This window comes from Odocoileus virginianus, chromosome 19 (genome assembly GCF_023699985.2).
Source record: "Odocoileus virginianus isolate 20LAN1187 ecotype Illinois chromosome 19, Ovbor_1.2, whole genome shotgun sequence".
In the NCBI taxonomy this organism is placed as follows: Eukaryota; Metazoa; Chordata; class Mammalia; order Artiodactyla; family Cervidae; genus Odocoileus; species Odocoileus virginianus.
Window position 1 is genome coordinate 22,589,652 of NC_069692.1, and position 12,412 is coordinate 22,602,063.

The window sequence follows — 12,412 nt, forward strand, 5'->3', positions numbered from 1 at the left end:
ACAGAGTCCTTGCATTTGATTGTCTTTGTTCAACAACAACAACAAAAAAACTCTATTAAGTTTTTTTTTACTTAAAATCTAACTTTATGCAAATAGCTATTCATTACAAAAGTTTTTTTCCCATCCAAAGAGGATCTTTAGTTTGACTTAATATTGTGGGGTGTCTGTAGGTACCTGGAATGGAAACACAAAAGTAGCCATAAAGACTCTTAAACCAGGCACAATGTCCCCTGAATCATTCCTTGAGGAGGCGCAGATCATGAAGAAGTTGAAGCACGACAAACTGGTCCAGCTATACGCCGTGGTGTCTGAAGAGCCCATCTACATCGTCACCGAGTATATGAATAAAGGTTGGACTGGGCCTCTCGGGCTCCCCCTCACAGGGATCTGCAGGCTTGTCTCAGGGAGGGGAACAGAGCTGCCTGCCTGCTTTTTCCCTCCTTCCCCCATGAGTCAAGCATTCTTTGTCAGTAAGCACAAACTATGTGCTCACTGGTGAAAATGTTGTATGAAGAGACAGTGACCTTGAGTTTGACCCCCAGATTCCTTTGCATGCTTTTGCACATGTCGGGATTCCCAGCTCCTCTCTGTAATTAAAGTAATTCATTTTTAGTATAGGAGTGATCAGTGCATGCATGTGTAGTCGTGTCCGACTCTTTGCAACCCCATGGATTGTAGCCCGCCAGGCTCCTCTGTCCATGGGCTTTTCCAGGCAAGAATACTGGAATGGATTGCCATTGATACGGGGGGCTATAAAAGTTTGCTGTTATTTGAAATGCCACAGCTTATGTTAAAAATTAAATTTTTTTCAAACAAAGATATGAGGCTATACAGTTTTCAGATATTCATTTCTCCTGCCTCATTCCCACCACCCTTGTCTGTCTTGAGTCCCCCACTCAGGACACCACAACCTTGACCATGTTGGAAACCCTTATCAAGGGTGAGTTTTTTTAAACCACATCAGTTCAAAGCTAATTTGTTTTGCAGTAAAATTTTGTTTGAAAATGCCTTTTTGTGTACAGAAACATAAAAGTAAGAAATTGTGTTATGAAAGGTTTTGTGGCATACATAGCTTAACCATCTTAATAATAAATTACTTTCTTGCAAATTTTTAAAAAATTAAATGTTTCTGCAAGGCTGAACAGTTAACATCAGACACTGAGCTCTGGGTTAAGTATAGCCTCTATCTTTGCAACATCTTTTTTTTTTCCTTCAGCTCTCTTCTTAAACATCCAATGTAGAAAGACATGCTTTTAAAGAGCACATTATTTTCTCATTCTTTTTCTCTCTCTCTTTGTCTTTCTAATCAAAGCAATATTGTTGGGGATAAGACCACAGATCACTTTGTTTTGGAAAAATAGTTGAACCAAACAAGAAACAGCCTTAAAAGGCAGCGCATTGTACATCAGATGACATCAGTACAATTTTTCCCTTTCCACGTACTTTCTATTAAAATATATTTGGAATTATTCCCTGGCAGATTGTTTGTCCTTTGTATTTGGTTATTTGGTAAATAACTTTGTGATTAAAGCATGAAAAAAAAAAATACCAGTGATCACATGAACCTCCAGCCTCTGCCCGTGATTGCTTCAGCCCCAGTGTTCATTCTGAGCTCCTTAGGCGGAGTCATCACACTGGCTCTGAAGTGCCAACCTTTGGTTTCAGGTATCTTTCAAGGCCTAATTGGCCATGATCTAATGTGATGAGCCACCTACCCCAACCGTATATTCCTCAGATACCCTTTTCTTGATTTAACAATCTGTCAATAAGCTGAGCCACTGATTGTACACTTTACTATATGTCAGAATCACCTAATACAGGGGTCCCCAACCTTTGAGAGCTAATGCCTGATGATCTTAGGTGGAACTGATGTAATAATAATAGAAATAAAGTGCACAATAAATGGAATGTGCTTGAATCATCCCTAAAGCATCTACCACCCCCAAGTCCATGGAAAAATTGTCTTCAAAGAAGCTGGTCCCTGGTACCAGAAAGACTGGGAACCACTGATCTAACGGGCTTCTAAAGTTTCTGAGCCAGACCTCCCAAGCTTCTGTTTCTGTAGATGTGGGGTGGGGTCTGAGAGTTTGTGTTTCCAACTAGTTCCCCAGGGGTTGCCGTTCTTGCTTGTCCGGGACCACATTTTGGGAACCACTCAGCTGGGCACTGTTTTCTCCACATAACTCTTATGCGGGACTGATTGGGAATGAAATTGAAGTGGTTCAGCCCTTAATCTCATTTAAGGCTGCTTCTTATGACATGAAGTCCCGTTTCTTCTAGCTTCATCCCATTTTTGTTGTCCTTAGAATTGGGAGTCGCCATTGTTTACTTTTAAAAGGTAAAACTGCAGCCTCCAATGCATAGGTTTTTTTTCTGCCCAGTTTTTATGTGTGAACCTTTTTTTCACTGATAGCCTCATTTCATCTGATTACCTCATTACTTCTAGTAAGAAAACCAAATACAGCCCTTCATTGGGAATTTTTACCTTTCAAAGGAAATCAAAATGACTTTATGTTTTGTTCATAGGAAGTTTACTCGATTTCTTAAAAGATGGAGAAGGAAGAGCTCTGAAATTACCAAACCTCGTGGACATGGCAGCACAGGTAGGCCCTCGATTCCTGCCTTAGACTTACCAGCGGGTGAGTACGTGGAGCTGCGTGTAATGTGCATTTCCTCGGTCTACACAGGTTGCTGCAGGAATGGCGTACATCGAGCGCATGAATTACATCCACAGAGACCTGCGGTCGGCCAACATTCTCGTGGGGAATGGACTAATTTGCAAGATCGCCGACTTCGGATTGGCCAGGTTGATCGAGGACAATGAGTACACGGCAAGACAAGGTGGGCACTTGAATGAGGAAGGCTCATGATCGCATCCCGCATGCCCCTTCCTCCTCCTTCCCTCCCTTCTTCCAGAAAATATTTGGAATGTCATTCTTCAGCTGGGTTTTTCCTTCTTGATCTGGCAGGAGTCTGACCACACTGCAGATGGGACACTGTAGTGGGTTCAGTTGGTGGATGAGATGTTGCATTTTTCATGCGCGAGTGTCCACTGATGTCCTCCTGGCTTGTGCCACCCTCGTGCCTGCATCCAGGGCTGGGGACCCTCTGCCTTTAGAGGAGAGGGTGTGGAAGGCCAGGAGAGCAGTCAGGAAGCCGCTCATCATTCCATCAGAGTCTCAGCCAAAACAGAAGGCACTCTCCTTGGAGAATTTAATAAAGGAGTTACTTGCAACAGCACAGGCAGGGTTTAAGAAAACCAGCAGGGCATGATGTGGCCTCCCAGAGCTTGTAACAGCACCAGAACTAAGAACGAGCAGCCGCGCGCGGAGACCACCGCTGGCTGAGACAGGCCGCTGGGGGAGTCACACCCAGGCTCACTCTTCATCCCTCCTGCGGGTCTCCTGCCAAGCCCAATGAGAGCCAGCGGTCAGAGGAGCCCCTGACAGTCCAGATGGGCCCCGAGAAGGGAGAAGGCAGGTAGAGAGGGGATCTTGAGGGCCAACAGGAGAGAACAGGAGTCACTCGAAAAGCTCCACCTCCTCGAATCATCCCCCTCCCATTCCACCCTCTCAGAAGATTTATAGAAATCAGCCTGCAGATAAAATACATCTCAAACCAGCAGCCACGCCAGTGGGACAACTTTTTGGTTCTTCTAGAGTACCAGATACAGGAGAGGGAATTCCCAGGGTTACTTCCTTTCTCCCTAGAACTTTACGCAGTGGTCAAAGGGTAAATGTGTGGAATTAAGTGTGCAGTTTGCAATCAAACGTAGGCTCCTCATGGCGAACATAACACATCTGAAGGAAGGGGGTCAGCTTCGTTGTTGCTGTTCTTAACCAAATCATTCTGAGTGAGCAAGGCTGAGCAATGACTGGAATAGGTTACAGAGCAGTGTTATCTCCTGGAGGTTATAATGGTTAGCCCTGCAGTTCTTCTTTCTCACCTTCTTTTTTAATTCTTTCATTTCATGCCAGTTCTTCCCTCCTTTTATCCTTCTTGGCAGTCTCAAGTGATGAGGGGAAAAAAATGCTAAACTAAGACCCTGCCTCGTTCAGATACTGTCCAAAGGCTAAACTACATGTTGGTCAGACAGCTCGGCTATTTGAATTTCCGCAACATGTGGCAGTTCTTGTCCTGGAGCCAAAGGCCGACACATTGAGCATGCCCATTCATCACACACATGCACACATGCATATGCACGCGCGCACGCGCACACACTCACAGTGCAGGGCCAGATGGTATGCTGTATCACTAATCAAAGGCACGTGGGCAGCTTTGATTGCCGCCGCAGTCCTGAGAGGGCTGTGGGCACGATTTTGAGTCAAGGTGAGCTGAGAGGGTCTGAAGTGCCCCCGGGTCTAAGACCTGGCCCTAAATGAGAGAGTTTACCCTGAGGCAAACCTGTCAGATCCCAGATCACAGACCCAGAAGGAGAGGCGAGCGGGTGAAGGTTGAGAGACATGAGTCTTTGGTTTCGGAAGGGGTGAGTCGTATCAGCATCCTTCCGTGTGTGAGTGTTTGGGGGCTGGAGGGAGCAGTTCAGGATTTGTTTCTCCCATTCCCCCCAGGCTCTGGACTGTCTGGAATTTGTCATTAGCACCCTTGAGTCATCAGTAAGTGAGAACGTTGCAGGGCCTGAACCCCCAGCATGCTGACAGGGCTGGGTATTTAGTCCGTGGGGTGAGATGCCCAGGCTGTGGCCCTGGGTGATTGGCGTCTGGGGGAAGGCATGTCAAGAGCCCTCGCTGCAGTCCCCTCAAAGCCTGCTGCTGCTGTGGAGCAGAGCTGTGAGCTGCCCTCAGCCCCAGCCCTGCGGTCCTGCCTTCCTCCTGATTGTCTTTCTGGTGGTATCCTCACCACCTCCATCACCTTCCCAGATGGTGTCCTGATGCCCTGCAGAGGGTCAGCGTCACACCCTTAGTTTCCAAATAGTATACTCCACCCTTCCCTCTTCCAATTCTTTTTTCTTCTCTCTTCCCTTTTACAAGTATCTTCTGTGTGCTAAGTCGCTTCAGTCATGTCCGACTCTTTGCAACCCTATGGACTAGAGAATTAAACTGGGGAGGAAAAAACAAAGACTGGGGCCCTGGGATTTGCCAAGAGAATAACAGAAATGTTGCAACAGAGGACGAAGAAGGAGCAGGGGTGTTTATAGGACACCTACCCAGTGCCAGGTCCAAGGAGGCAAATGTGAGGAGTGGAGTGGGGAAGACAGATCGAGGCTCAGAGAGGCTGAGTAGCAGACAAAGTCACGCAGCTCGTAAAAGGGCAGAGGCAGGATTTGGATCCAGGCATGGCTGGTCCTGTCGCATCCACCCTCTTATGCTGTGCTGACTGCCTCTCATCAGGACAATGATTAAAAAAACAGAAAAAAAAATAGGATTAGTCATAAGCTCCTTTTCCCCTTTATTTTATAGAAGAGCTTTTAAGAGGCACCTTCTAAAGTGCATGTGAGGGGAGTTGGAAGCCCTTCATCTGCCAGCTCCAGGTCAGCCCAGCTGTTTACAGAACAGCTCCGGAGGGTCTGCGCTGTGCCCAGGCCGCTTCATGAGGCAGGAGGGGCCCAGTGTACATCCTCTGGTGTGTTCTGCAGATGGCATGCGTGCTTCATGCTGAAGTTTCTGCAGGGAATTAGTCAGTTCTTCCAGACAGCTGCTCCGTGTGCCTGAAAATATTTACAAGTCCGGTTTATGTTCCCCACAGGCCTCAGCCAGGCCGCATCTTGTTTATGGAAGCGTGGGCAGTGTTGAGAAGTGTGTGCCGATCACAGGTATTTTCAGACTGTGGGTAGACTGTTGTTTCTCAACACAGTAGTGAGGTTCCCAGCTAAGGGCTCGCTGAAATGTCTCTCCCTCCTCCTATCTGGTGGATGAGCTGGCATTTCCCCAGGCACCTGCAGAACTGGATTTGGGAACTGAGTTAAACAGCCGCTCCTGAGTTCCTTTGTCCTCTCCCTGCCCCACTGGATTGTAAACAGCAGCCCCGTGTCAGGGAGAAGGTCAAGACCAGGCCCAGAGCCGGGGAGGGTGGTCCTCTGCCAATAGCATTCTGGAGGCAACTAGCAATCACTTGGTATCACTCATTTTCTTACCTCTGCATGTCCCCCAGTGACAGCAGTTAGGTCTTCTTCTGTCCAATCTGGATCTCCAAGTAATGGCAACCGTCATTATTCGAGTGCCCTTCACAGTGAAGGGGCTTTGATAGGACCTCCTGCGCTAAAGAAAGCCAAAGACAACTGGGGCAAGCTGCAAAGCATGGAGTCAGATGGGATCTGAAACCCACCCCATCACCCACCAGCTCTGGGCCCTTGGGCACATTACCTAACTTTTCCACACCTTTGCTTGCTTATCTGTAAAGTGAAAACATACTTTCCCTGTTTTGTGCTTTCGTTTTTGCAAAGATTAAGTGAAACAGCACATGTAAATTGTTTAGCACAGTACCTGGCATGGAGCGACTGGTAAACAAAAAGGACTCTTGTTATTCTTTCCTGGACAAGGCTAAGTTCTTGGGGAATAAACAAATTCCAGATTGGCCACAGACACGTGGAAAGACTCAGCCACCATCCGGGAAAGGGAGAGAGGGATCAGAGCTAATTCCCTGTGGTCAGATACGAGTGGTCATAAGGATGAAGTTGCCAGCAACAGGCGTGAGTGAGTCAGGAAGAAGGTTTTCCTTTCCAAGAACAAGGGTGAGTTTGGTTTGGTTTGGGATTTGTTGAACTTGAGGTCGTTGCGCCAGTACGTCCGAGTTTGATGTCCAAGTGCAGAGGTCAGTGGGGTGCCCTCACCCGGGCCCACGGCCCCGGGTCCTCACCTCCGAGCACCCCGCCCCACGTCACCACCCCTCAGCCAGCCATGGCTTCTCACCCCCATGCTGCCTGCACCCCCCTTGAGGTCTGATCACAGCCCCTCCTGCCTCTAGTCCCCCAGAGGTCACACACAGACAGACCATACGAGAAGTCTTGAAAAAATTTTTCTTGAAAAAAAGTTTCTTCCTGAGCTTTTAGGAAGCTCAGTGCTGACTGATAACTGATTTAAACCTAACAAGCTCAGATAGACCTGGCTTATGTATCAGAATGATTTGCTTTTGTGGACGCATTTGTTTTTTATGTTTGTTTTTATGTCATAACATATGTACAATAAAATGAATAAGTCTGAAGTATACAACTCAGGGAATTTTTACATATGGGGGTGCCCTTGAAATTACCCACAGATGAAGATACAAATGTTGCCAGCCCCCTAGAGACCTCCTCATCCCCTTCCAGACAGTTAGCACTCCCTAAAGTAGCCACTGTTTTACCTGTCACCAGAGATTCCTGTTCCCTGTAACTGAACTTCATATAAACAAACCATTCAGTATCAGTCTTTTGTGTCTAGTTTCTTTTGCGCCATAAGTGAGATTCATCCATATTGCTACATAGAACAGTAGGCCTTTCCTTTTCTTTGCTGAGTAGTATTCCATTTACAGATAGATCCAAGTACCCATTCTCCTAGTATTTCTAACTGGGAGTCTTTATGAAATTAGCTGCTGTGGTGGTGGTGATGTCCTCCTATCTCCTGGGTGTAGTCCTAGTAGTGGAATTGTTGATCTTAGGGCAGACCTGTACTGCCCAGCAGGTTTTTGTTGTTGTTTGGTTTTTTTTTTTTTTCGCCCAGCAGGTTTTGTGGCCTTATCTTTAAGGATAGAGTACACAGTCACTGTGTTGTATAGATGTTTTACTTCTCCTTAGGCTGCTAAGGCAGCCTGGGGAGGCTGTGGAAGCTGTGGCTGGCAGTCAGGAAGCCCGAGTTTGAACTAGCTGTCTCTTACAAAGTTGGTGTGTCCCCAGGCAAATCAGTTAACCTTTCTGAGTCTCATTTTTTAGCTTCTGTAAAATGGAGATAATAAAAATAATTACCTCACATAATTAGTGTGAGAATTAAATGAGCTCTCTATAAAAGCTGTTGAAGAGTTGTAATATATAAACTATGCTTGTAACCTGAACTTTTTGTGTGTGGTGTACCTTTGCCTTGAAAGGGGTCTTTATTTTCTTACCTAAAAATTCTTTTTAAGGAAAAAGCTAGTAAGGAATAGTAAAGAATAATTATTCTTGTAAGAAAAATAATATATTTCATTATTTTACAGCCAATTCTGTTGATCTGGGCAGGTGCCATTTGGTTTCTCTGCATGCCCAAGGGCCTGTGTGCACACAGCTGGGAGCTGGTGGTCTACTCACCAACCTCTCCAGCAGAGTTTGGTTTTTTCTCAGATTTGCCTTCTCTGTTGAGAACTGTCCCTGCTTCCGTTATTTTTGATCTTGTCAAGTCTGAACATCTGATGGACATTCTCAGCAGTGTCAGTGATGGTTGTGCATGCGTGTGTGCATGTGCACACCCACATGCATGTGCAAACATGCATTCCAAAGATGGCAGGGACTGGCTTGGCTAAGAGTATGACCCATGAAATCAAGTTATCCTGATATGAGATATCCTGATATGACTGATTAGCATCACTGCTACTGAGTTGTGAGGCCTTGGATGAGTTACTTAACCTCTCTGAGCCTTTATTTCCTCCTCTAAAAACAGGGATGATAATAGTTATCTACATCAGAGAATTGTTGTATGGCTTCCCTGAGAACATACAGAAAACACTTAGCACAAAGCAGATGCTGAGCTGACAGTTGTATAATTTTAGTCTAGTAGTAGCAATAGTGACATCACTACTGTTGATCTACTGGGGTGTTAATAGCATTCTTTCTCCCTTTCTCCCTTCCCCCGCCCAGTCTCTCTTTCACACACACATCTCTTGGTCTTTCCCTACCCCCTCCATCAGGGTCTCCGGCAAAAAGGACCTGCCTATTTAACCCTTTCTTCTCCTGATTTGAATCATCACAAAGATGGGAACTTAAAGTTGCTCTGTGTTTTAGGTTTATTTGGGGCTTGGGGGTTTTCTAGGGTTTTTTAAGGTCTGAGTTAATGACAGATCATTGCTGAGAAAGCAAATGTCAAAGCCCCATTTAATCTTTGGATCTTTGGAATGTATGGAAACAGGCACATTTAGGACTTTGTATAAAACCTGCTGTAGGTTTAGGTTTATGTATTAAATAGAAGAAAAATACGTCTGTTCACATGAGGGTTTAGGTTGAATAGATTATTATCTGGAGGAAAATTCCCATATAAATTAGACTGCAAAGAATTCATAATTGTTGCAGTTTTCATGTTAATTATTTCATGTTAAAAAATTGTTGCTGCATAAATTAACACATTCTTTCATGGAGAACATATTTTAGAAAGATTTGTTACTTTAATAACTCTTTGTGTATTAGAAATCCCAGATGCCTGTACTAATTAAATATAATCAGATTTTGGATTCAAAAAGCACAGTAGCCATTTAACACAAACAAGCAGGCAGCTAGGTTGACAAACACAGTCAGGAAGAAGCAGATCCCTGTTTCTTTCAGATTTTGTATTTCACCATTCAGAACTGTGAATTCAATTCCTGTCCTTCCTTTGTACTGCCACGACTGGGGATTATCAGACTCAGAACGCCAGCTTTCCAGCTCAAGGGCTCCTGCAGAATTATTAATCAGCCTCTTCTGAGGCCCCTGTAATCCGGTGGCAGATCAAGGCTGATCTCGCAGCGAGATGCCCTCCCTGCTCCCGCCGGCACATGCATTTCTTGTTCTCTGTCAACAACAGCATTGCCATTCCCACACAGTGTGCTGTGACCCGAACAGCAAATGTCAGGGGAGGAGGAGGGGGGAAAAAAACCCTTTTAATTATTGAATTTAATCTAATTCTTCCCATGCTAGAGAAGCAAATCATCCTTTGACAAAAAGCAAACCCTTTCCAGCTCAGCTATTGTTTTAAGCATGGAGCAGGAAGCTCATTTGTTTGAACTGACCGTGCGGTCAGGGTCACCAGTCCCGGGGGTGTCTGCTGAGAGTCCAAGGCTCTCCCCGCAGAACTCCCTGCCCTCGGCCAGGCCCTCCCAGCCCTCCTCCTTCCTGCTGTTGCTGAGAAAGCTGCGTGCCGGAGCCCAGCCTGGTTCCAATCAAGCCTCCCAGATTCCGAGTTTGGTGCACTTCCGTCACAGGCAGAGAGCGCCTTCATTTGTATTCCGCCCCGGCCGCCGGGCTTCCACTGGCTTTTCCGAGAGGGGCGCATTGTTTATCTGCGCAGCCACCGCGGAGCCCCAGGGCCAGGTTCAGCGCAGGGGGTAGCGGTCTGGCCGCCGGAGAGAGGCTGATGGGTGGGGCAGAGCGTGTTTTCCTCGGAGAAGGGACGCGGGGCAAGCCAAAGGCTAAAAGGAAAGGAAAACTCACCCTTGCCTCCCCCACTGTCTCTTTTAAAATTAAAACTGTTTGCTGGGAAGACATGGATTCATTCCCTCCATCCCCATAGCCTGGCTGCTCCCTGACTCTGCACCTGGGGGGCAGAAGGGAGGGGACAGATGGGCCTGTTGTAAGCCCGGGTCACAGAGAGCCCAGCTTGTCTGAATATCTTCCTCTTCTCTCCGCGCTGGGTGGTCACGTTTTGTATTCCATATGGGTCTCTCTCTCTCTCTCTCTCTCTCTCCCTCTCTCTGTCTCTCTCTCTCCTTTGTGCTGTCTTGAGCAGAGCAATTTGGCAGTTGTTTCTGAATGGTCAGAGCAAGTCCTTGGTTTGTGCACCCACGTTCCTTGGTAATCATCAAGAAGGAAGCAGATGGTCACCCTCTGTGATTTTAAAGTGTGTAAATAGGAGCTACAGACTGCCATCAAACATCAAGAATGTCACTTGGCTTCCTTGTCTTGCTTTGCTGACAGAGGAACTCCTGCTTTTGCATCATCCTGATAATCAGGGACAGACAGTGCATGTGAAAGCTGCCCCGTGTTTTGGAGGAGGGTGCACAGCAGCACGGGGCTGGTCTCCCCAAAGGCACAGGCGGGGGCTGGGGGAGTGGTGTGGAAAAGCACCCCAAAGTAGTTATCGTCTTCTATACATCCTCTCTTCCTTCCGTTTCTTCCTGACTCCCAACCAGACCAGCTGTTTCTGAGCAGTATCGCCAACCCCAGTGTCCCTTGCCACCTAGCAGGCTTTGTGACATGATGTCAGACTGACGCAGGCCCACTGCCCGTTCTAGGGGTGACCAGATTCTTGAGATGACGTCTGTGTTGAGCTCAATTTCAGATGTGTGTTTTGACTTCAGTCCAAATTCTCACCATGCTGGACGGCAGCACACAGTTGCTTGCTTCCAGAGCACTACATGCAGCTTTCTTGCCTTTTGTTCTGGAGAAAAGACCACAGATACAGTCTCCATCATAACCAGAGTGTGAATCAGAGATTTGGTTCTACCTTTGCCTTCCTTGTAGCTCTTGGAAAGCTGGAAGGATCATTGGAGTTATTCAGAATTCTGGTGTTCTAGAACAGCAAGCAGGGGCCCTCCTTTCTTCAGTTCCACCCAAGATAATCACTTCCACAAGTCCCAACCACCTCCCCTCCCCCCACACACACACACACATACATGCGCACACATTCAGCAGTTCAGTCAAGTCTTTTTTTGTTTGATTTTTGGCCATGCTGGTGGCATGCAGGGTCTTAGTTCCCCAACCAGGGATTGAACCTGTGCCCCCAGCAGTGGAAGCACAGTCTTAACCCCTGGACCACCAGGGAAGTCCCAGGCAAAGTCTTCCCAATGAATCTTAGATCTCCTCCCTGAGAGCACAGGAACCAGACACCAGTGATTTTAGGAGATGCTGATTAATTTCATTCTTTGCTTTTGTGTTGCCAGTGAGAGTTATCCTGGGTTGTCATTGGTCATCAACAGGAAGGTGATGGGGGAAGGCAAGTGTCCTTCCCTCCCCTTCTGGCTCCCCCATAGGTTTGTAGAAGAAATGTCACTGCCTGCTTTCTGTTCTCCTCCACGTAAGGCATTCCCGCCCTTCCACAGTTCACTTGCCTTCCTATCCTTCCTCAACGGCAAGACACCAGGCCAGGTGCCTTGCCTCCGGCCTCATCCACCATCCTCCCGGGTGTCTGGGCTTACTCCCCAGTGTCCTCTAATTGTCCTGATTAGGCTTTTAATACATGCTGATGGATGTTCTACTCCTTCTTGTCTGGTCCTTGGCCTGGGGCTCCTCTTGGAACTGTGTTCCTGCCTCTCAGCGTGAATACTCCTTCCTGGATTCAGCCACACCAGACTTGGGTTCAGTGCCTGGCTAAGCAGCCCTCGTGTTTACTGCATGTTCAGGCCCTGCCTCTGGTCCTGGGTTCTTGTCTTCCTCCATCAAACTTGGTCCTCCTCCACCCACAACCTGGGGAGGATGGCCCTCCTCCCTTCACCCCACCTCCTTCCTCTAACGCCCCACTGACTGTTATGCATTTCAAATAGAATAGCATCTTAGCCCATTGTACCATTTACTCTTCCTTTATGTTTTTTACACATGGTG

The 12,412-nt window shown here is 47.0% G+C and overlaps 1 protein-coding gene across 9 annotated transcripts in view; it reads left to right on the plus strand.

Annotated features, from left to right (window-relative positions):
* FYN (FYN proto-oncogene, Src family tyrosine kinase) overlaps positions 1-12,412 on the plus strand; it is a 213,754-nt gene that overhangs the window by 179,437 nt on the left and 21,905 nt on the right. For all 9 annotated transcript variants that reach the window (XM_070449950.1, XM_070449948.1, XM_020890399.2 and 6 more), the window contains 3 exons: positions 171-350; positions 2,527-2,603; positions 2,688-2,841. In XM_070449950.1, the coding sequence (XP_070306051.1) occupies positions 171-350; positions 2,527-2,603; positions 2,688-2,841 (411 nt within the window). The remainder of the gene's footprint in view (positions 1-170; positions 351-2,526; positions 2,604-2,687; positions 2,842-12,412) is intronic.